The 23,417-nt window shown below is 41.2% G+C and overlaps 1 protein-coding gene and 1 long non-coding RNA gene across 2 annotated transcripts in view; both read right to left on the minus strand.

Annotated features, from left to right (window-relative positions):
- Window positions 1-12,444, minus strand: part of FBXO11 (F-box protein 11) — a 74,107-nt gene extending 61,663 nt beyond the window's left edge. The window contains exon 1 of the mRNA XM_081832309.1: window positions 11,455-12,444. Coding sequence (XP_081688435.1) covers window positions 11,455-11,674 — 220 coding nt within the window. The 5' untranslated portion in view covers window positions 11,675-12,444. The remainder of the gene's footprint in view (window positions 1-11,454) is intronic.
- A 2,460-nt stretch (window positions 12,445-14,904) lies between these two features.
- The window catches only part of LOC145723892 (uncharacterized), a 291,096-nt gene continuing 282,583 nt past the window's right edge, over window positions 14,905-23,417 (minus strand). The window contains exon 5 of the long non-coding RNA XR_014149278.1: window positions 14,905-15,303. This is a non-coding gene — a long non-coding RNA (uncharacterized LOC145723892). The remainder of the gene's footprint in view (window positions 15,304-23,417) is intronic.

Consider the following 23,417-nt stretch of genomic DNA (forward strand, 5'->3'; position numbering starts at 1 on the left):
GAAAGACAGAATCACTGGCTCAAAGTCTCAAGTAACCAATTTGTTTTTAATTCTGAATTCTGACTTTATCATTAGTTATCCTCATCTCCTATAAATGATATATATAAGCAATCATTATCCTAAAGTTGCTGTGGATACAAACTAAAAATGTCCATAAATTAATAAGCAGTTAAAACACAGAGCACTGAGAAATGTAAAATTTTAAGCTCTTACTCAAGTTTAAAATGACCTTTGTGAGAACTTTATCTTAAGACCAAATACTATAAGTTCACATCACAATCACAACTATTAAAATCTTTTTAAAGGGGCGCCTGGGTGGCTCAGTCGGTTAAGCGTCTGACTTCGGCTCGGGTCATGATCCCAGGGTCCTGGGATCGAGCCCCGCATCGGGCTCTCCGCTCTGCGGGAAGCCTGCTTCTCCCTCTCCCACTCCCCCTGCTTGTGTTCCCCCTCTCTCTGTGTCTCTCTCTGTCAAATAAATAAATCTTTAAAAAAAAATAAAATAAAATCTTTTTAAAAATACAAACCTCTTTCCTTCCAGATTCCAATGTACAAAGAGTAACAAAAATCACCTCACCTCCACCATTCCAAGACACTGCTAACATTTCACCAAAAATTTTTAGACACTTCACAAAATCAAGAGTGCATATTCCAAGTTTCAGAAAGCGTACTGTGTTCTCAATACATGTCTATGATTGGTATGTAACATTTTTCTAGTCCTCTAAAACCAGACTTAACTTTACAAAACCTGGACAAGCTCACTAGACCCAGATCTCTCAGCTTAGTTTTTCAACTTTAAAGATTTCAACTAAAAGGTTCTCAAATCAAATGACTCAGAAATAGAGGATAGGTTCCCTGTGAGATGTTGCAGTAGAGACTAAGACAGCATCAGAAAAAAAATCCATAAAGGCACCCTGAGTTACAACTACTTGTATGTGGGACTACAGATGCCACGAAGAAAATTAAAGTGTTGTTTTATCTCTGCAACTGAAGATCTTAGATTCTGGCAACATATAATCTAATTTAAACCTGTCTACTTTCAGTTTCTAGATATAAAGGCAAAACAATGAATGCAATGAAGAAGGAAGACACCATGAAAACAAGATAAATGACCCCAACTCCTCAGGTAATTTCCTTCACTAGCCACATGTTTCTTTCTTAATCATATACAGAAGCATGCTATAACTCAGCTTAAACTTTGGGCTGCAACAACTTTTTTTTAAGTAGGCTCCATGCCCAACGTGGGGCTTGAACTCACAACCCCTATATCAAGAGCTGGACGCTCTACCAACTGAGCCAGCCAGGCAACAACTTTCTAATTGTAGCACAAACGTAGTTCGATAAATGATTAAAGGGTAGAACATGTATCAGACAGCAGGGGGTCATAACAAGCCTTCATCTTAACAGCATTTCACAGATGACTCTCCAACAGTCTCGGGTCTTGGAAAAGTGGACAGATAAGGTTACAAACAAAACTCCGGTGTGGTATATGTATGTATGTATGTGCGTGTGTATCCTTAAAAATATTTATCAGAAGACAATGAAAACAGTATCAACATGCTTATTTTCAATTCATTTTGATTTTGAATGTTATTTAAATTTAGTCGCTAACTCAATCATAAGTTCCATAAAAGCAAGAACCATGTCTGTACAACAATACCTAACAAATTCAGATCTCAATGATTATAGTGGTAATTTAAATGATACAGAAAGTTTTAGAGCATCTCAGAAGTCACCTCATTCAAAATCCCCTACTTTAGAAACTGGATTAAGAAACCATTCTAGAATTTTTTTTTTTATCTTTGGTTTTACTAAATTCAAGTCAGTTAACATATAGTAGATATGGGGTAGAATTTAGTGATTCATCAGTTGCATGTAACACCCAGTGCTCATTACATCAAATACTCTCCTTAATGCCCATCACCCAATTACCCCATTCCCCAGCAACCCTCAGTTTGTTCTCTATAGTTAAGAGTTTCTCTAAAAAGGGCATCTGGGTGGCTCAGTTGGTTAAGCGACTGCCTTCCGCTCAGGTCATGATCCTGGAGTCCCTGGATCGAGTCCCGCATCGGGCTCCCTGCTCGGCAGGGAGTCTGCTTCTCCCTCTGACTCTCCCCCCTCTCATGTGCTCTCTCTTTCTCTCTGTCTCAAATAAATAAAATCTTAAAAAAAAAAAAAAAAAGTTTCTCTAAAAAAAAAAAAAAAGCCACTTTGATGAAAAAGCTCAAGTTCCTTCTCCCCAAACTTAAAAGCAACATTTACTCAATGTGGCTATGTTATTTAAAAAAGGAAGGAAGGGAGGGAGGGAGGAGGCAGTCTCCTCCACACTGCTGGTTGTGGACAAGAAAGAACAACTGTTAGCACTAACACTGATCTGGTAAGTGCGAAAAGATCAGACACAAAATAGTAAGATCTTACTCTTTTTGGTATCTAAGGCTACCGTATCATCAGTTTCAAGCAAGCGATTCCTTAAAAACAGAGCCCCGTCTCAGTCACTGATGGCCTGTTCTGGGGATATTTGTATGGTGGGGAATATGAGCTTATAAACCACTAACTAGCACTTCAGCAGCACAGTTGAGGAGCAAGCCCTTTTACACCTTCTTCTTATACATCAGGAACTGACAGATCTGGCCAAGGACTAGAAAAACAACTTGAAAACAAAATGTGCCTCAATTTTTCTATCAAAGTTTTATAATTTTATATTTATAATCAAGATATGTAGGAAAAAAGTGAAACAATCAACCAAATAGAAGCAGAATATTTTCACAAGAGTTAAAAGGATAAGCTTAAAAGTAGTAAGGAACAGTATTCCAAACTGAAATGGAGAAACAAAAGTATGGCAGTAGCAGAAAGAAATAATTTTTCGAATGAAGGCTTAGAATCACACATTAAAGTACACAGTATTTTTGAAAATTCCTATATTTAAAAAAAGATTTCCTTCCTCCTCAAAGTAACTCAACTTACAACCTTTGGTGAAAAATACAGTATATTAAGTTAATTGGGTAAACTTTCTAATGCTGGACTTACAGCATACACACCAAAAGACTTAAGAAAAACACTAATATCTGAAATAAAATTGTTTTAGCAACATTACTTATGAGATGCCATATTCATATCTGTCTTAAAGCTATTTTACCTCCCATGTAAATGGAAGCTCTGCCTCTGAGAAAAGATAACGATATAATGTTGAGGTATAAAACTTACCAGGAATGCGTACATGTGTTCACCAAAAGATACACATAAAATGCTCATAGGAGCACTATTTCTGACAGCCAAAGATGAAAACTCCGTCTATTAATCGTACAATGAATAAATTGTAGTATACTCATACAATGTACTATTATACCGCAACAAGAATGAACAAACTATTGCTACAAGCAACAACATGGATGAAACAAATATTGAGTGAAAGAAGCCAGACACATAGGAATACATACTGGGTGATTACATTTATATAAAGTTCAACAGACAAAACTAATCCCAGCAGTTAGAAAGACAGGGTTGGGGATAATGAGTGGGAAGGCCTGGAGGGTGGCGGTGGGGAAGGCCGGGATGGGATGAATACCACTTCTGGGATGCTGGTAGTGTTTATTTCTTGATCTAGGTATTACTGGCTACACAGATATGCTTACTTTGTGTAAAGTCATCAAGCTATACACCAATGATTTGTGCACTTGTATACTTTCATTAAAACCTTAGTTTAGGGGCGGCCTAGGTGGCTCAGTCGTTGGGCATCTGCCTTCGGTTCGGGTCATGATCCCAGGGTCCTGGGATCGAGCCCCACATCGGGCTCCCTGCTCCGCAGGAAGCCTGCTTCTCCCTCTCCCATTCCCCCTGCTTGTGTTGCTTCTCTCACTGTGTTTCTCTCTGCCAAATAAATAAATAAAATCTTTAAAAAAATAAAAAAAAACTTAGTTTAAAAAAACCTAATAAAATTATTTTGACAATTTAAATATAGTTATATATAGTATACGTACATAATTATATATAGACTGTTTCTAATTCAAATTACCACTGCTAATTTAAATGACCCATACATACTGCCACTCCTACCTGCTCTAATTCTTTTTCTTCTCTCCATCCCCATCCCCAACTCAAAATTAAGTCTTCTGAAAAAACAGAAAGTGAAACTTTTAAGAAAAATTTTAGGGTCAGAAGTAGATTAGGGAAAACAATAAATGTGTAAGGTAAGTGATTCTTGCAAGACTCTGCCACCCCTACATGCTTATTTTGTCTGTGAGGAAGCATTCCTATCCAAAAGGTCTTTGTCCAAATCACTTATTTCTATCTCTTTTACTGGGTCTAAAATACCAAAATTTGACTAAGTGATCAGTTTCTTAAAAATGCAAATGCATTTCAAAGGATTATGAAGTTATCAGTCATACAACTGTTCAGTAGATCCGTGGCTACTTTTAACAGAAAAATGAGTGATTCCACAATTTCTTTTACCATACAATCACTTTGCCAGTAACATTCAATTTCAAAACACAGTGTCCTCACCCACCCCCATTTCTTTCAAACACTTCTTTGATCCTTTATCTCTGCCATGATACAAACCTGGAATGATTTCTACTTTCCATTTGTTAAATTCTACATCACTTCTAATTTTCCTTAAAGCCCGTTTTTTTCCCCAAGGATGTATGATTATGTGGGAAGAAACAATTACTAATAACGTATATATACCAACCCTGTCCAACTCAAAATATAACAGGTGAATAAAAAAAGAGTTCTATGTTCTTCCTCTTCCCCACTTGCTTCCTCCTAAGTGTCAGATTCTCATAAAGCCATGTGGTCTTATACATACTCTGTTATACACTCCGGATGTAAGATACAAAATCAATACTTGAGTGTAAAAAGAATTCTCATATCTAAACTCAAGTCAGCAAACTAGCAAAGGCTAAACTGATTTAAGTCCGTTATCAATACACGGTACTAAAGAAATCAATGCCAAAGACTGAATCCCTATAATAGCCAGTTAATTCCACTCTGAGGAAAAAAAAGATTTTGACGTTGTCAACCTAACTTGACCATCTGGAAAATGAGTGTTGTTGCACACCAGAAGAAAACAGTGAAGCTAAGATTTTCACTATTACCAGAAAAATAATTTTAAAGCACAGGTTATTACTCCATTTCTATCACTCAATTTCAAAGCTTTGAAAAAACAGAAAAGTAGGCTCTCTTCACAAAAAAGATGAATAGTACCTCTTCTCTCATAAGATGTGGAAGTATTCCATAATGTTTTTAAAGGTTTAGGCACCAGTTGAAAGAACAGCATTTAATCATTTTTTTCTTTTTTTGAACATAGTCACAATTTTCCATTCATTACGAGGGCTAACCATTTGACAACTGGGTCTTTAGAAACTGGGGAGAGTAAGCCACTAACATACAGAACTTAAATTTGCTTTAATATACTATCTTATTTGGGGTTTTTTAGAACAAAAAAAATACACGACATATTCATTTTTAAAGTAAATATTTTTGATATTTCCTTAAACTAAAATAAATTATATAAGAGAAGTTAGTTGGTTTCATTTCTCTATTTTCTAAGGATTAAGTTTACACACATTTCTTGTGTTAACCTAACATATATAAAAACCCCAGGCTAGATATCTAAAGACATCAAGCTTTGGTGACAAAAGGATCTTCAGTCCACAAATCTGCCAAAATTACCACTGAAGAATAACTGAACTCATATTTTTTTCCTTCCTGAAATAGTCTAGTCTATAACCATGAGCTAAAATGACTTAACACCTTTTACTCATAACTTATGAGTTATGCAAGGGAAATCTACCCCTTTTTGTACAATGAATGCTTAGTGATCTCAACAAGCTGGAAAAACATGCTGGCCAATCAGTGCAATCTCTTCTAGAGACAGATCTACATTAAAGGTAAAGTTATGATCAGAAGGTTACTTAGAAAATGTGAAAGCAGATGTTTAACAATCAATGGCATCAGACTACTGTACCAGCTTTCAGTAAAATAGAGGGGATAAGATAGGGGACAAATGTGCTTCAAAGGCTGTTATTCCATCCCCTAAATGTGATGAAGACATTCTGCCAAACGCATTTTGTTATCTCCTCTTGTTTATGGGAAGACTCAGTGATATAAATCAATTTTGAAATTCTTCTCTGCTATTTACTATGAATACTCACTGCTGATTAATGTCTATCTTACAGAATTGCTAAAAGGGTTAAAAGACATACTGTCTAAGAAAGTATCTGGCATAGACTCTAGTACATAAGCAGAAAGAGACCTATGTTTATTATTATTCTCAACACCAATTTCTTCCGTTTCCTTACTTTTTCTTTAAAGAATATTTCAATTCATTCTTATAAACCAGTCTCCCTAAGGTTATACGAAGTCAGCTAGATTGCATTTTCGGGTATGCCAGAAACTAACGACTCATACACATTTTATCTCTTGGGTTTAGTTTTATATACAACTGATTGCATTCCTTACTATTATTTTTAAAATTTTTAAAAGCTGCCATTCACTGAGCATCTATCAAGTGATAGATACTTAAATCTCTCAGCAATAATTTTTCCATAAGGCAAGTATTATCATCCCCCCATCTTAAAGATAAAGAAGTAAAGGCTCCAAGAGTTTACACTGCTTGCTCCATGTCAAACAGCCTGTTGATGGTGTAGCCAGGATGGGAACCCCCATTTAGCTAGCTGTAACTCTGAGCTCTATCATACTGCCCAACTGTCTCAACTCTTATATTTTGCTTCTTTATAATTTTATTTTCAAAGGCTAACCACTACAATGTGGGGGTACCTGGTCAGCAACCTCACATAAACTGGAATTCTCTGGAAGTTGAGAATGCAATTCAAAGGGCTGATTAAATTAGTAGTCTAAAACAAAATAACCCTTCAGAGACTAGTGGGACAAGACAGACACAAAATAAGAATAACTTATTAGTTAGGAATAAATTGGAGGACAATAAAAAACCTCAAGTTGAAGTAATTCATTATTACAGATTGTTTAGCTTCAAAATTAAGACAAACGGTAGGGGGGGCCTTAGAAAATACTCACTAGCCTTGAATTCTGACAAATTTAAGTTCAGGGGTCTTAACAGGTCAGGATCTACTGGTAGTTCTTGCTTTACCTGGTAGGTATCCAAGTTGGCTGATCTGTCCGTGGGTTTGCCAGAACTTCCAGTAAAGAAACAGAAAAGCAGTATAGTGACAACCCATAAGCCTCATCAGCAGAACTTTAACACTGGCATTGTCACTATCTCATTCCTACCCCTCAAATAATTTGTAAGCTTTGAGAAAACAGGCTCTCCTCCCCAAACACACACAAAAATGGGTTACATCTCTCCTTTCATGTATGTAAAAATTTTGAAGGTTTAGCCACAAGAAGGGAGAGCAATGCCCCACAGTACTTAATTCCTAAAACAGGAAAAAATCATGTCCCTTGTCCAGAACTCTTCTATCAAAAAAGGTTGCAGAAGTTCCTTATTCTTGTATTCTGTAAGTTCCTTATTCTGAAGAACCTGAAGGTAAAATATCATGAGCTAGAATAAGCCCACAGAAAATATGATTAGCAAGCATGACTAGAACGCTAAGGAGTTTCCTGGCTGCTGCATATTACAAATAATGTAGCTCCATCAGGAATATTTCATGTAACACTGTATGAACTCAATTACTTCAATAAGTTTAGTTAAAACAAAACCCTGTAGTTCCAGGGTCACAGGTGAGATTTTTATTCCATAAATATGAAATTAAAAAGAATGATTACTATTTTACTTTGTATAATCATTGCAGACTAGAAATTAATAGCAATACCCATTAATATATTGTATTCATTAAATTTCTTTAACTATAAATTATTACACAGTTAAAATTTCAGAACTTCAAAAGAATCTTATGAATTTTCTAGCCAGGAAGAAATTACACCTATTTTCAAAAACTTCCATATCAAGATTTTCAGTTGGCAAATTTCATCTTTTATTAAAACATAATAAATGAGAAACTAATAATAGTGATTGATTCCAAGTAGGAGAATCTAGTATGTGAGGCAGGTGTAGGCAAGAAACTCTGGAATTTTAAATTATGTGCATTTATTACCTATTCAAAGTAATCAATTTTAACTACAAGCTAAAAGTGCTCAGAATACATAGCGCTTCTTCAGGCTTATAATAAGCTTTCCTCATACTTCTCCTAGAAAAAGACTACCAAAGAGACATTAAAATAAATTCAGCAGAACAAGTTGCAAAAGTGAAATCCTTGTAGGATTTTTAAAAGAAAAGAAATATAAAAAATCTAACCCCACACTACTTCCAGATTCACTGACTCTGAAATGTATTATCAAAGTGTCCCTATGTGCAACACAAATTACTTTCTACTAAAGTAGTATGTGAAATCCTAAACTCTGGAACTTAAGCTAAAAGACCAAAACATATAATGATTAGTATTCCATCTTAAGACAGTGGGCCATTTCAGATAACATATGAGTGAAGACAGCATTCCATGAAACACCCAGGCCAATTATTTCCCAATGTGGGTTATAAGTAATTCTCCCCCATGGAAGGCTTTGAAAAGTCCTTATAAAAATTCACTCTAGAAGACTATTTCTTTCTACTTCAAACATTGGCCATTACATACACAAGAAAGAGTGTGCGTGTGTGTGTGCGCGTGTGTGTTTAAGGACATATCAAGGAAGTTTTTAGATGAATTAACCTGTGGGTGAATAAGCAACTAAAACCAGCCCTGACAAAATTTTTGCCTGAAAAAAAATACTATCTTGTAACTGTTCTATTACCACTAAAAAGCCAAAAATCCATCCTTTATGTGAAATATACAGACTGATTTAACTTGTCTTAAATCAAGTGAGTCTGACTTCAATTCCTGACCAGGAAAGCTGTCTGATCCATTATTATGTAACTCTATCCAAACTCTAATGTAAGAGTTACATATCCATTAAGAGTTAGTAAAAAAAAAAAAAAAAAAAGTAAAACACACACACGTGTTAGCTGTAGTTCCTTAATTACCTTGTCAAAATTATGAAACCCAGCATATTCTTAAACAACAATAAAACCTCTCCTATCCAAACCAGAAATAGTGACACTCCACATGCTCCATAAAACTTTTAAAATAAAGAGTATTCCTTTTGGCTAACTTCTGATCATTATGTGAACTGTACATTTTAAAAAAGTAATCAAATTGCCAATTTTTGAAGAATTACATATTTTACATAAATCTGGCAAAAACTTTATTAGTCTTTTAATTTAGCTTAATGTTTTATTCATTTTAAAGCCATTTATTTGCCCTCTAAAAGACCCACAGTCTTTTCCCTGAAGGCTAATCAGCAAGTTCTTTTCCCCTCTGTGCCAACATAGAATCTCCAGAACAGTTTCTACTAGCTGCAGCAAAGCAACAATTCTACAGTGCATCTGATTTACTATCTGGTTAGGTACATACTGAAATCTTGATTTCATGAACATCTTAGTCAGCTTACGCACATGAATGAAAAGAAAATTGACACTCTGGCATGTCAATGCCAACAACCAAGTCACTTTACTTCAAAAGGAAACAGACTTTAGCAGCTAATAATTCACACAAATGAAGAAAAGTATCCAAGATAAAAGTACCTCAGCTAAGTTTGAAATTACACACACCGTGAAAAGGAGATTCAGAATAAATATTTTAAAATACACAATGAGACTAAATTAAGTTTGGCCAAACAGATTTAATTCAGCCCTAATGGTATGAACAAATCAGTACATCTTGAAAACGCTTACTTACTTCTAGCAATTAAATCCTTACTATGCCAGGATTTCAATCTAGTGTCACTGTTTTGTCAAAAAATTTTGTGACACAACATATAGTGGAAGGAGACGAGTATTATTTGAATGGAACACAGGAAAACCCTGATATGCAAATGTGAAAGGAAATGATGAAACTACAAATATTTTTAATTTACAAAAAAAAAGGTAAATGTATCAAAGAATCATTAAAACATATTTGCCAATAATGTTACACAAGACCTCTAACTGGCTTGAAACATCACATTCTTTCAAGCAACATATAGCAAACTGCTTTCTCAAGGACTATCTGTAACAGTGACTAGTGAAAACCCTTTGAACTGTTTTTCAGATTATCATCTCTCTTTTCCATTTAAGTATTTTCGTCAAGTACAACACTGAAACTGTTTTTAAGGAAATGTATAATTTTTAAAAGCCATTTAATCTCAATTCCCTTAATCAAAGGAGGTGTGACAACCAACGCATGTAAAATTAACCTTAATCCTCCAACGAAAACACGCAAAATGTCTCCTAACAATTCCCCTCCTCCTTAAAACAACAACCGTACACATAAATATGGTACTGACCTCCACCCCCACTGAGAGCAGCTAATTAATAAAGAGAATAGTTACGTTTGGAGACCAAGGTGCAACACCCTACCTCATAAACCTCCCAAAATAACCACATCATCAAACTAGAACTGAACATTATTTTTCTAAACCAAGAATCCAACCCCCGGGAGCCTCAGCCCTTAGACAATGGTGGTTACCAGATAGAGCTGCACAGTTGGGTCCAAATGACACATTTCACTAGGCCTTGGACACAGCACACACTCACACTCTCCCAAGGGGCCAGCTGGAAAGAAGGGGCGTTCAAACCCCACTAGGAGACGGAGGGTGGCACGGTAGCGTAGGGGTTCGCTAGGGGAGGACAGGCGAGAGGGGTGGTCGATAGAGCGGAAGGGTAACTGCACCGCACGCGAGGGAGGGGGCTGGAAATGGCCGATGGATTCTATATTTATTTATTTAAAGGTCTTGATTTAACGGGTCCTTCCCAGGGGTTCTGTAACGAAAGCCAAACTGCGCAGCAAACATTGTGGGGTTGGGAGAGTAGTCGCTGCTCCCCCTACCCCGTGACTAGGGAGGGGGGTGGGGGAAACAAGTTCCCCGGCCAACACCACAGACCACTCGGATTCCCCCCCTTCCCCCTCCTCCACAGGAAGGGGGAGGCTAACAGAGAAAAGGGGGAAAACAAGTTCCCCAGCCAGCCCCATCGCCCGATCACTCCCAGTTGTTCCCCCCACCTTCTGTTAGGAAGGGGGAGTCTAAACCGTGGAAGGCAGTAGAAAAGGGGGAAATCCCACCCTCTGCCTCCCCCCACCCTAGCCACCAACAGACTCCTCCGGGGTCCGTGAGCCAGGCGAGAAGCCAAAGGATGGGTGGGGGTAGAGGGTGCCGAGCCCCCGCAACCAAACAAAGCGCGGCCTGAGCGAGAGCCCGGGCGAGTGGGGAAGCCGCGGCTTTTCCTGCCAGCCGGGGCCCGGGCCGGGCTGACACTGCGGCACCGGCGGACCCGCCTCCGCTCAGCCTCCGTCTCCCACCCCCGGGGCGCACAGGCCTCCCCCGCCCGCCCCAGTCTCCCTCCCCGCGGGTCCCGGCCGGCCGGCGCCCGAGCCGGCGGGCGGCGGGGAGGGAGCGCGGCCTTACCCCGTTCGCCGGCGTTGTTCCGCTCCTGGGGCAGCGGCGGAGGCGGCGGTGGCGGCGGCGGAGGCTGCTGCTGCTGCGGCGGCGGCGGAGGCTGCTGCTGCGGCTGCTGCTGGGGCGGCTGCGGCGGCGGCTGCTGCGGGGGCTGCTGCTGCTGTTGCTGCACCGGGCGCGGCCGCGACACTCGCCTGGGTCTCCGGTTGGCGGCTCGGACGGAGTTCATTTGCCGGGCTGAGGTGGCGGCGTTGGCGGAGGGACACACACACACGCACACGCACTGCGAGCTCCGGGGCAGGAGAAGGGGGTGGGGAGGGGGAGGAAGGAAAGGGGGCGAGGGGAAGGGGAGATGGGAAGGGCGGAGGGGGCGAGCGAGAGCCCGAGTCCAAGAGAAAGGCCCGCGGAGACAGAGACCGAGCGAGGCCGGGCGGGCGGGCCTGACGCACGGGGAAGGCCGAGGCCGCCGGGCGGGGCGGCCGCGAGGGACGGAGACAGAAAGACGGGCAGAGCGAGAGAAAGAAAGAAAGGGCGTCCGCCCGCCTGGGGATCCCGAGGCGAAGCGCGGCGTCGGCGGGTGAGGAGACAGACTCCGGTCCCGCCGACTCCGAGCGGCGTCTCCGGCGGCGGGGGGAGTGGGCGGGCGGGCGAGGAAGGGAGAAGGAGGAGAAGGGAGGGAGGGAGCAGGGGGCGCCCGGCTCGTTTTTTTCCTCTTCCTCCCCCCACACCCCCTGAAAGAGATTTCTGTGAGGAATTTTTTCTTTCTTCGGCCTCTTCTCTCTCCTCCCCCCCCTTCTCTCCTCGGCGAAGGGGAAATGAGTGTGAAGGGAGGAGATAGAGGGAAAAAGAGGCGTCGTCGTTCCTCCTCCTTAAAGGAACCTTTCCTCCTCCTCCTCCTCAACCCCGTCGCCGCTGCTTCTGCTGCTGCTCCGTGGCAGGAGGAGCCATTGACACCGCCGGAGCCTCCACTCGCCCAGTGGGTCCCTCCCCGCCGCGGGGCTCGCCAGGGGCGCGGGGGAAGGCCGCGGGGCGGCGGGGGGAGGGGTGAATGGGCGGGGAAGCAGATGGGCGGGGATTCCAGCCAAGCAGCCAATGGGGAGCTCCCATACAACCTTCAGGCCAATGGGGCCTCCGCTCTTATGGCGGAGTCCCTTCCTTCAACGCCCTGTTTCCTCTCTCGGGTTTCCTCCCTCCCTCGCAGAGGAGGGGGAAGGAGGGATGGGGGAGTGTGGTGGGGCGGGTGATAATGGGGAGGTATCAGGGCATATAATAGAGCGGGGGGTGGGCGAAGAGAGCGCTAGTGCGTAGCGACGATTCTAGGAGAGGAGGTGCTCGGAGGGAAGGGCGGGGGCTGCTGATGTAATGGGGAGAAGTGATTAATCCTTTGGTTCGCCTTTTCAGTCCTTTCCCCCCCCCACCACCACCTTCACCCGATTTTTTAAGCAGGAAAAAAAGTGGAGCCAGGGAGCCGATCCTTGGTAACTCGCGTTTTCTGTGGTAGGTAGGTTCAAAGTGTGAGCTGTAGGGAGCGCTAGAGATTCTGTGCCCTTTAGCCCAGCTGAGGGTATTTGCAAACCTTGGAGATCCAATTCACTGAGCTTTCAGCTTGTAACCGAAGTTTGGAGTACTTTCCTAATCGTAGCCTAAGAGGAGTCACCTAAGTCTTGAAAAGGTTTTGGTAAATAGGCAATAGACCTTTGGTCAATTTCTTTTTTGGAAACGTGGTCTATATTAATGTTCAGGAAAATACTATGTGAGAAAAGGAGGGAAGTAAATGTGCTGAGGTTATGATTGTTTATGTGATTTAAGAAAAAAAATTTTTTTAGATCCCACAAACTCAAAGGAAAAGGAAAAACCCCAGGAGGAATTATCTTTTGTATCTGTATCTGGTCCCCTCAGCAAAATCTGTCCCCAAGGAAAACGCGTTTTTATTCCCTAGCTTTTGTTGTGAAGACGGAAAAAGTACCCTTTCTCAATTCGCTTCGCTCTCCCTTTTGTTTATCATTTTATGGATGTGGTAAAACTCGCAGTTTACCTGATTCTCTGGTTTTCAGACCTTTGGGTGATTTCTCTCTTATTTGAGTTTGATCAATTGCTGCTAGGTTTGAGATAGATAATTAAGCGGTTTACAAAGTATGATAAAGGCTGAGAGGCAGAAAAGTGTGTACTTGGGGAAAGGGGAGTGAAGGGCAAGGACAGATGAATCGTTATTGTGCAGGGTGTTTGAATCCCTGATTTGATTATGTGACTCTAGGCAAATTACCTTTCTAGATAATGAGGGTTCCTCACCTTTTAATAAGAATTTATTTTGGATGACATAATCCTCTTTTCAATTTTTAAAAATTCTGTAGTTCTGAGATGATCTCTTTGGTCCTGAAAATGTTGAAACTTAGATCTAAGTTTCCGTCTCCAAAAAATATTTGAGGAAGGGGTTTGTTAGAAAACAACTGAAGAACTCCAGATTTTTATGGTTGTTAGCTAGGTGCCAATGGGTAAAATTTTAGATTTGGTTCAGATAAATATAAGGAGAGGGGGAGGAAAATTACTTGCTATTATACATATAGGTGGATCCATAATTCTGATTTTTCTGAAAATTTACTTTTTTATTCAACAAGCACTTATTGGTTCCTTCTGTTCCATCTGCATTACTATGTAAGGTGCCTTGGGAAAAACCAAATAAAAGGCAAAAACCTTGGGCATAAAGCTTTTGTAATTTGGCACGGCAGAGGTGAAGATTTACTTATATTAATTCAGATGCACAAAAAATATATAGCTTGTTTATTTTCTGTAATGTTTAACCTTCTCGAGTCCGTACATTCTCTCTCTCTCTCTTTTTTAACATAGAGGTTGAATCTTTGAGATTTACCCACCTCCCTCTCATTCCAAGATATGTATGGGGGTTGAGGGTTGCCGTATAAGGTGAATAGATTTCATATCTTTGGTATCCTAGATTTTATTATGACAGTTGTCTGGCATGTGGCAGTAAGATGCCTTGTTCTAACAAAACCAGTATATTATGATCATGATTTTCTGATAGGTGGAAGTAAAGTGTCTCGAGAAAGGAAGTGTCTTTTACTAATTTACACAGTGACTGGTGGGTTGGTAGCAGCCCTGAGGGCTGGGTAGACTTACATGGCATCAGCAAAGCCCCACTTGCCACCTCTTGTGTTATCCACACGAGGTATGGAGTGGCTGCTACGGTCTGAAAGCAGGACTGATAGCCCCAGAGGCAAAACTGGTCATTTCTGTTTCTTTGAGATATCATGCTGGTTCCTTTCCTGAAGTACATACATGAGCCATTTGCTGTATCTACTGCAGCCTTAGTACTGACTGACCCCTGATCTCTGCAGGTCCATTGATTCTCACAGTGCCATTCTCTCTCCTCATGGAGACATACGGGAACTTCCTGATTCCCCGAACACCACGTGTAGGCCTTGATGAGCCAGGAGCCTTGCTTTGGGCTTATCTGTTGAGCCATCTCCCTCCACCAATGTTGCATTATTCTCCCTACGTCATATTGAACATGCCATTAAGCTGAAAGCTGAGTTTCTAGAGGACTCAGCCTCCCACAGGCATGCTCAGGGAAGCGAACCACTATCCCCTGTTTCCTTGGATTTCCCCAAATCTATGTGAACTGTAGACCTCCAATTGTAGTTTCCACCCTAAAAAGGGGTGGAAGGTAAGCACGCTGGGTCTGATTACCTCTTCCTTGTATCCCTTTTTTCTTTCCATCATCCCTCAGGGCTATAGGAGATGAATTTTTCTCCTTCTTGTATGTCAGGAGCTTTCCTTATGTACCATATCCTGTTCATTCTTGTGATGGCATCTGCTCTGCTCCCTTTCTTGGAGCCATGATGGCTGATGGAGTGCAAGAGAGAAACTAGTTTAACAATAATGGAACACCTATTGGGAGAGAACAGAAAGTATTATCCTATCCCCATATCTGTCGTTCCTACATATTTTTAGTCTACCTCATGGGATTAAATGTTCGAATCATCTTTGTGCAGAAGTGTTCAAAGCCATCTTAAAATTGTGGAACTTGGGAGTTGTTAGAATGGGCCTTGGAGATCATTTAATTTTTATTCCTGTATTTGACAGACTGGGAAACTAAAGTTCAAAGAGGTAAGGTGACAAAACCAAATCCCATTACTGCAAAATTACTGTCTGTCAGTACAGTGCCCATTCCATTCACAGGTATTTATAGGCTCAATTCTTCCATAAAAACCCCAAGTATTCCAGATAGTGTTATCCATTGCCAGGTCCACCTGTGTTAGTAAATAATCCCATCAATTATCTATTATAGAAATTATGTGTGACAGAAAACAGGAGAAAAATGTAAAGGGGGTTTTTATTTGGGATGGGAGTCTCCCAGAATGAGTGCAGTAGACACTTAGCATAATTTCAGAGGACTAAATTCCCTCCAGGTTTGCTCTCTCTTCAAGAACATTTGTGTTTGTTTTTCTCAACTAATTACTGGTGCTTAACAGGTTAGTGTACTTAAAATTATTTCTTTATCAAACCTATCACAATAGCAGTAAGAAAAAAAATAAGCCCTTGAATCATTTTAATACCTGGCAGGTGATATTTACTGTGATTTTTATTTTTTTATTTTTATTTATTTGTGTATGTATTTATTTTTTTATTTTATTAACATATAATGTATTATTTGTTTTAGGGGTACAGGTCTGTGATTCATGAGTCTTACACAATTCACAGCGCTTACCATAGCACATACCCTTTCCTACTGAGATTTTTAAATGGCAATTTTTACCATGTCAGAGATTCAGCCTCCCTTTCCTCTGTCATGCCATCATCTAGTCCCAAGCCATCAGTACTCAGTCAGTTACATAAGACACCTCAGAGCTGCTCACTCCTTTTATGTCATTTAGGAAATTAGTTTGATCTGAATATGGTTTTCCTGAAGGAATAACCAGCTGTTTAAAATATCCTTGTTAGAGTATGAATGACTTATCTCACTAAGCTGCAGAAATTCATTCTTTAGTACATGCTCAGATAATATTTTATCAGTTAGGCAGTGAAAATTAACTTGGAGCTAAGGATTTAAACTTAATGTATATGGGGGGAAACCTGGTAAGCACGCAGTCCAGTGATACTTGTAACAGAGGTTATCTTTAAAGAGTTATAGATTTGAACTTTAATACCCTTCCCTGTGGAATATAATAGAGACATAGCTCTCTTAAAAAATTAATTATGTGCAAGATTTAGGATGGGCTGTGATAGGCAGTTGTAAATCTTTATTTTTGCTTTTTAAAAGCAGAATCCAATTTCCAAGCATTGAGAGAAGATGAGGCCAAATGATGGAAGTGTGTTATATTATGGAAGAACTGGTAGGTGACCACCGTGTGGGCAGATGTCAGAGCGGAAGACCCACCGGGAGCTCTGCCACTTACTAGCTGTCTAGCTTTGGGCAAATTACTTAGCCTCCTGTGCTTTAGTTCCTGCATCTGTAAAATGAGGGTGATAATAGTCCTTCCTTCACTTGATTGTTGTGAGGACTGAGTAAATCAATACCTATAGTACGCTTGGTGCGTAGTGGGGGCTCAGTAAACTGTCAGCCACTGTGGCTGTTGCCATTGGTGCTGGTGTTATTTCAGGCCTTACTCGATGACTTTCAAAACTACACAGACATGGGACGCCTGGGTGGCACAGTCGGTTAAGCGTCTGACTCTTGGTTTCCACTCAGGTCATGATCTTGGGGTCGTGAGATGGAGCCCCTCTTCGGGCTCTGTGCTTAGCAAGGAGTCTGCTTGAGATTCTTCCTCTCCATCTGCCCCTCCACCTCTCCACCCTCTCGAAAATAAACAAATAAATAAAATCTTAAAAAAAACTACACAGACATTATATGTAGGGAAGCAGGTAAGGCTCTTGTTATAAGGAAATGTGCCTAAAAAATGAATACTACTAGATATTTTTTTTACAAGGTACATTGGAGACAACACCAAAGGGAAGAGTCAGTGAAGATCAGGCATGGGTTGGTGGGAGACCTCCCTGCAGGATTTCTCCACTCAGGCAGTATTTGAACTGAGCATCTTATGGCAGATGCAGAATGCTCTGGCATTTTTTCACTATGGGAGCCTCTCAAGTGAAAGTCTAAGGATTAGTCAGGAAACGAATGCATAGGCCTAGCAAGAAAAAGAAAGGAGACAGCAGTTGGAGGTTTATCTGTGTCAGTGGAAGAGTTGGCTGTGTTTAAGTAACAGGTTAAAATTTAAAAACTTGCTTGGGCCTCCTTGGAAGGAATTGGAATGATAGAAAGACATGGAACAGGAGCAGAGAAAGAAGTGGCAGAAATTAATACACGAAGTAGTCTAAGTTACTCAAAGACTGGAGAATCTGAAAGCTGGAGGAAGTGGGGTTTAGGGGAGGAGCATAGGTCAGAGGACATATTAGACCCCTCTGTGATCCTGAATGATCACTTTGGGAAGCATCAGTAGAAACTTCAGATTCAGGAATCTGTGGAGAGTGATAAGCCAGCTAAGATACGTTTCAGGAAAGCGGATCTTGCTAGCAAAGTTAATAGACCTAAAGAGTTCTAGAGCAGGAAACAGTGGGTCATAGAGCAACTGGGTCATAAAGTTTAAAGAGTCTTGGGCCTGGAGTGGACAAATGCAAAGAAGACCAGCTGCAAGCCTATAAGCATGGACTACAAGGTCACCTATTATGAATGTGGGGTGCTGTGTTCACACATGGGGAAGGAAGCTATGTCACTTGATAGAGACCAGTCTCCTCCGTTTGACATGTCTTTCAGGCTAGGAACACCAGACTCAAAAAGGAAATGGAAATAGAAGTGTTCAAAACATTAGAAGAGAGAGGAAGATTTGGGTGTGATCCAGACATTAGAGATGCTGCCACTGAAAACCTCCTCATGTCTCTTGGCACCTAATTGGACTCTATGTCTCTTCTTGAAAGAATCTCTGGCAAGGATGAGGATTAGTCTTAGACCAATCAAACTTGCCCCGATAGCTTCACATGTGCTCAGTTGGATGGAGGGTCCGTAGGAAAAAAGGAGGGTTTTTTGAGGAAAAGGAGGAAGGTGTTGTATAGGAAGTCAACTATGTCATTAAAAGCAACTACGTTCTATGTCAGAATTAACCTCTTGTTTGGAAGTTTATCGCAACTGAATTTAAATTCACATGTAGCAGTTGGAAAACTGACATGTTCTAACAGGCATCCCTGCAAGGTGGAAACCAAAAAGCTGTTCTCTCTTCAGCCTTTGTTTCCCGTGCAATAGTTATTCCCCTTCCCCCAGGTAACAGTCTGCTGCAGTCTCTGATGGGCAACAGCAACGAGGGGCTGTCTGTTCACGGGGTCCTAGGAACATCATCTTCTTTGCAAACTGCTCTCACTGCAAAAGTCACATTTGCTTCTACATTTGTAGGACTCGAGAGATTTGGGTGGGTTACTGCCTTCTGAAGGTGCTACCCCTTCAGGAAGAAGGCTCAGGGTACAGTGGCTGCCGAAGGAACCCAAGCCCCAAGGCACTTGAAGGAGAATCTTCTGACAGGGACTGAGAGGCTCAGAAAACCAGGGAGAAGAGTAACTGGACTTTTTAAAGTCTTTGGAGTTCAATTTACGGTAGAAAGAGGAATTCATTTTGGACTTGAATTTCTCTCTTCCTGTTGTTGTCATCACTCCATTTTTAATCATTCTGTGTTGTTTTATTTGGACTTTTGAAAGTAATCTTCTCTGTTGACCAGTTTCGGACAATGTGACTTCAAATGGGAAATGCAGTAGGGAGTGAATATTTGGCCGAGGGTGCAGTGTGGCCTTGAAGTTAAATTGATTAATGATCTGTTATGACCCATTACAGAAACTCTTAGGGGGACCAGTTTACCTGTGCATCTCAGTGGTCCCAGGAAGTTATAGCGAGGAGCAGTGGTAATGACCGGGGGAGCTGCTGATCTCTCTTAGTTGGACAACCTTGGCTGAACAAACATTTGCTTATTAAGCCCAGTGGTTAAAGAGAAAATAAACAATGGGGTGGTGGTGGGGGGGGGGTTGTTCAGCTTTTCTGCCGGAGCTCACAAAGGAGGAAACTTCCACTCCAACCTTTGCCTCTATTTACCCTCTTGTTAGAGCCTCCCCACATGGAAGAAGTGATTTGTCTGGTCAGAGACTCTGGGGACACTAGAGGGGAGGATCATGACATTGAAAGACACTTTCCGGGCGCCTGAGTGGCTCAGTTGGTTAAGCGACTGCCTTCGGCTCGGGTCGTGATCCTGGAGTCCCTGGATGGAGTCCCTGGATCGAGTCCCGCATCGAGTCCCGCATCGAGTCCCGCATCGAGTCCCGCATCGGGCTCCCTGCTCGGCAGGGAGTCTGCTTCTCCCTCTGACCCTCCCGACCCTCCCCCCTCTCATGCTCTCTCTCTCTCTCTCTCTCTCAAATAAATAAATAAAATCTTTAAAAAAAAAAAAAAGACACTTTCCTTTCTTATGAGCCCTAGTGCTGCTTTTTTATTTCCTACCCGGAGGAGTAGTAGGCTGCTTTGCACCTATTGTCTCCAGGGGAGTGAGGGTAGGGAGGTAGGGATGGGCTATCTCTGGTAAGGAGGCCTCATTGTCCCCCTCTCCCCTTCCTGTTCTCAACTCCATGGGTCTGGCAGGCCAACGTCATCCTGGCACCTGGTCAGGTAGGTGGACTTGTGCTCAGCTATTCACACCTCTCTCTCAAAGTCTTGTTCTTATCCTCACTCCTACTCTTCTTTCTTCTGGCATACTTGAGGGGGTCACAGGATTTAGATTTGGGGTTGGAAAAGCAAGAGGCCTCACTTAGACCTCCTGGCCTATGCCAGCCTTGATCCAAGCTTTAAGTTTGGGCATTTGCCTGCTGACCCAGAAAATGACCCTGGGGTTCTCACTGGGGCATGGACACAGGTGTGCATGTTCCCTCGAGTAAGTTGATCAGTAGAAGAGGTGGGGCTGCTAGCATTTGAATTTGGAATTCTACCCCCAATTTTTAACACTGTTTTGGGGGACAGATGGTTATTTTCTACATCTTAAAGCCATGAAATGTATCTTGCAAGATGTTGCCTAGTTCAGAAATTCCCAAAAGAAAAATGAAAAGAACAAGAACTTCAGAAAAGTTAGAACTGTTTTTGTGACACAGAAACTGGAAAAAAACACAAGACCGTGTAAATATATTTTGAGCAAGATTTTGTAGTTATAATTTACCTCTATGCTTGGTGAGTAACTATTGCTGTTCAAGTTATAAATGAAAAATGTGAAATGAAAGACAATTTCGAATAAGTGGAAATATTGTTATATTCAATGCATGTAATAAATTCTTTACTTTAACCATAAAGAGCTATACATTTTATGTTAATAGAAAATGAATTTCTCTCTGCCCTCAGCTATTTAAACAATATTGGTTTGAAAGGGTGCCAGATGACTCCTTTCCCCAGGGCCCCCGTATGACTCTCTGAGCCTTTCGGATCTAAGCCTTTCACTCTATCATTTATCTAATGTTGCTTTGTTTGTGCCACCTACTACACAGCCCTCAGATTCCATGGGTCCTTTAGAAAAGATGTGCTATTGCAAGGAGTGATGGGGGTGGAGAGGACTAGGGTAAAAATTGAAAAGATAAGGAGACTCACTCCACACCTATTAGAACAGCCCAAATCCTGGAAGCTGACCACACCAAATGCTGGTGAGGTGAGGAACAACAGGAACTCTTATATTATTGCTGGTGGGAGTGCAAAATGGTGCAGTGACTTCAGAAAACAGTTTGGTGGTTTCTTTTCTTTTCTTTTTTTTTTTAAGATTTTATTTATTTATTTGAGAGAAGGAGAGAGAGAGAGAGAGAGCATGAGAGGGGGAAGGGTCAGAGGGAGAAGCAGGCCCCCCACAGTTTGGTGGTTTTTTTACAAAATGAAACATACTCTTGGGACCCCTGGGTGGCTCAGTTGGTTAAGCGTCTGCCTTTGGCTCAGGTCATGATCCCAGAGTTCTGGGATCTAGTCCTGCGTCGGGCTCCTTGCTCAGCAAGGAGCCTGCTTCTCCCTCTGCCTGCCCCTCCCCCTGCTTGTGCTCTCTCTTTCTGACAAATAAATAAATAAAATCTTTAAAAAACAAACGAACAAACAAAAGTACTCTTACCATAAGATGCAGTAATCACACTTGTTGATATTTACCCAAAGGAGTTGAAAACTTATGTCTACAGAAAAACCTGCACACAGATGTTTATAATAGCTTTATTCATAATGGCCAAAACTTGGAAGCAACCAAATGTCTTTCAGTAGGTGAATGGATAAATGAACTGTGGTACATCAAGACAATGGAATATTATTCAGCACTAAAGAGAAATGAGCTATCAAGCCATGAAAAGACATAAAGGAACCAGAAATGCATATTACTAAGTGAAAGAAGCCAATCTGGAAAGGCTACATATTATATGAGTCCAACTATATGGCATTCAGGAAATGGCAAAACTACGGAGACTGTGCTGATCAATGGTTGCCAGGGGTTAGGGAGGAGGTCGGGTGTGACAGGCAGAGCACAGAGGGTTTTTTGGACAATAAAACTCTGGGTGATACTATAATGGTGGATTCATGTCATTATCAATTTGTCTAAACCTGTAGAATGTACACCAAGAGTGAACCCTAATGTAAACTGTGGACTTTGGGTGATTATAACATGTCATTCATTATAGGTTCATCAATTTTAACAAATGTACCACCACGCTGGGGGTGGTACACTTCAGGTCAAAAACCTGGGGGAGGTTATGCATGTGTATGGCAGGGGGTATATGGGAAATACCCTACTTTCTGCTCAATTTTCCTGTGAACCTAAAACTGCTCTAAAGAAATAAAGTCTATTAAAATCACACACAAACTTTTTTTTTAAATCAGTTTTCTGTTTTACTTTCCAAAACACTGTATTGCCAAACAGACTGCCCACACATATGATGGAGGTTCACTCCCTAAACGCTGCTTTAGAGGGAGAAAGGTAATAAGCCTCAGTCACGAGTCAACCATGTAAAATGACCTTGGCTTTATGAAGCTCCTGCCCCTGTCATATTTCTGTTCAGTATGCAGTGAATCATTAAGGTCGGCACTTAAATTTATATATAAAATAATTGTTGAGAAAATGTTAGTATTTTTGTTCACTGCGCAACTGGAGAAGGGGCCTTGGTGTGGAGGTCCAGGTTTTGGGGTGTGAAACAGTGGGGAGTCTTACCCAATCCATTCTCATAACTTCCCCTCCCCCACTTCAAGAGAACCTCTGACACTGTAAAAATTTACACTTACGGAAATTGAAAATTAAGGAACTGATCTTTTTGTATAAGTAAAACCCTCCAAGCTACTACTTACCTAAGATCACAAATGAAAGGAGTCAGACTTTTGAAAACAAACAGATCAACAGATTAAACACCCTTGAGTTCTAATGACCCTAGTTTAAAACCCTTAGTTAAAAAGTAAACAATTAAGAGATACTCATCAAAGGTGGATAGCTTTTAGCATATAAGCTTGTAATTTTTTTTTTTTTTAAGGAAACACTACTTGGAATCCATCTTATCCTAACAAGAAGGTAATAGAGCTCTCCAGTCATTATAGACCTCATTTAAAGGACCAGGCCCCACGACAGGATGTGTCTCCCTTTTGATATAGATCAACTTTATTATGTGACTTAGTTTAATGAATGCTTACCATAGAATTGAGGGTATTTTTTGTTTTAGAATATAGTTTGTTATTAGTCTTCAGGTCAAAATCCTTTGGGAAATAAGTGGGCAGGGCAAGATTTTTTCACCTACAAACTAGGGTTGGGTGAGCAAATACAATCAGATATTCTTAAAGTGTCCACTGATGAGACCCCTTTCAACCTTACTTCTTGAACCTAAACGCTTTTCTCTGTTCCCTTGATTTCCACCTCTAGTGTCCAGCCTTTGATGATTTGGATTCTGATCACCTCACTGTGTATCCTGTTTGTTGGATCTGCACCTCCCAAGATCCT

Source organism: Leptonychotes weddellii, chromosome 10 (assembly GCF_054177405.1).
Source record: "Leptonychotes weddellii isolate Sample4059 chromosome 10, ASM5417740v2, whole genome shotgun sequence".
NCBI lineage: Eukaryota > Metazoa > Chordata > Mammalia > Carnivora > Phocidae > Leptonychotes > Leptonychotes weddellii.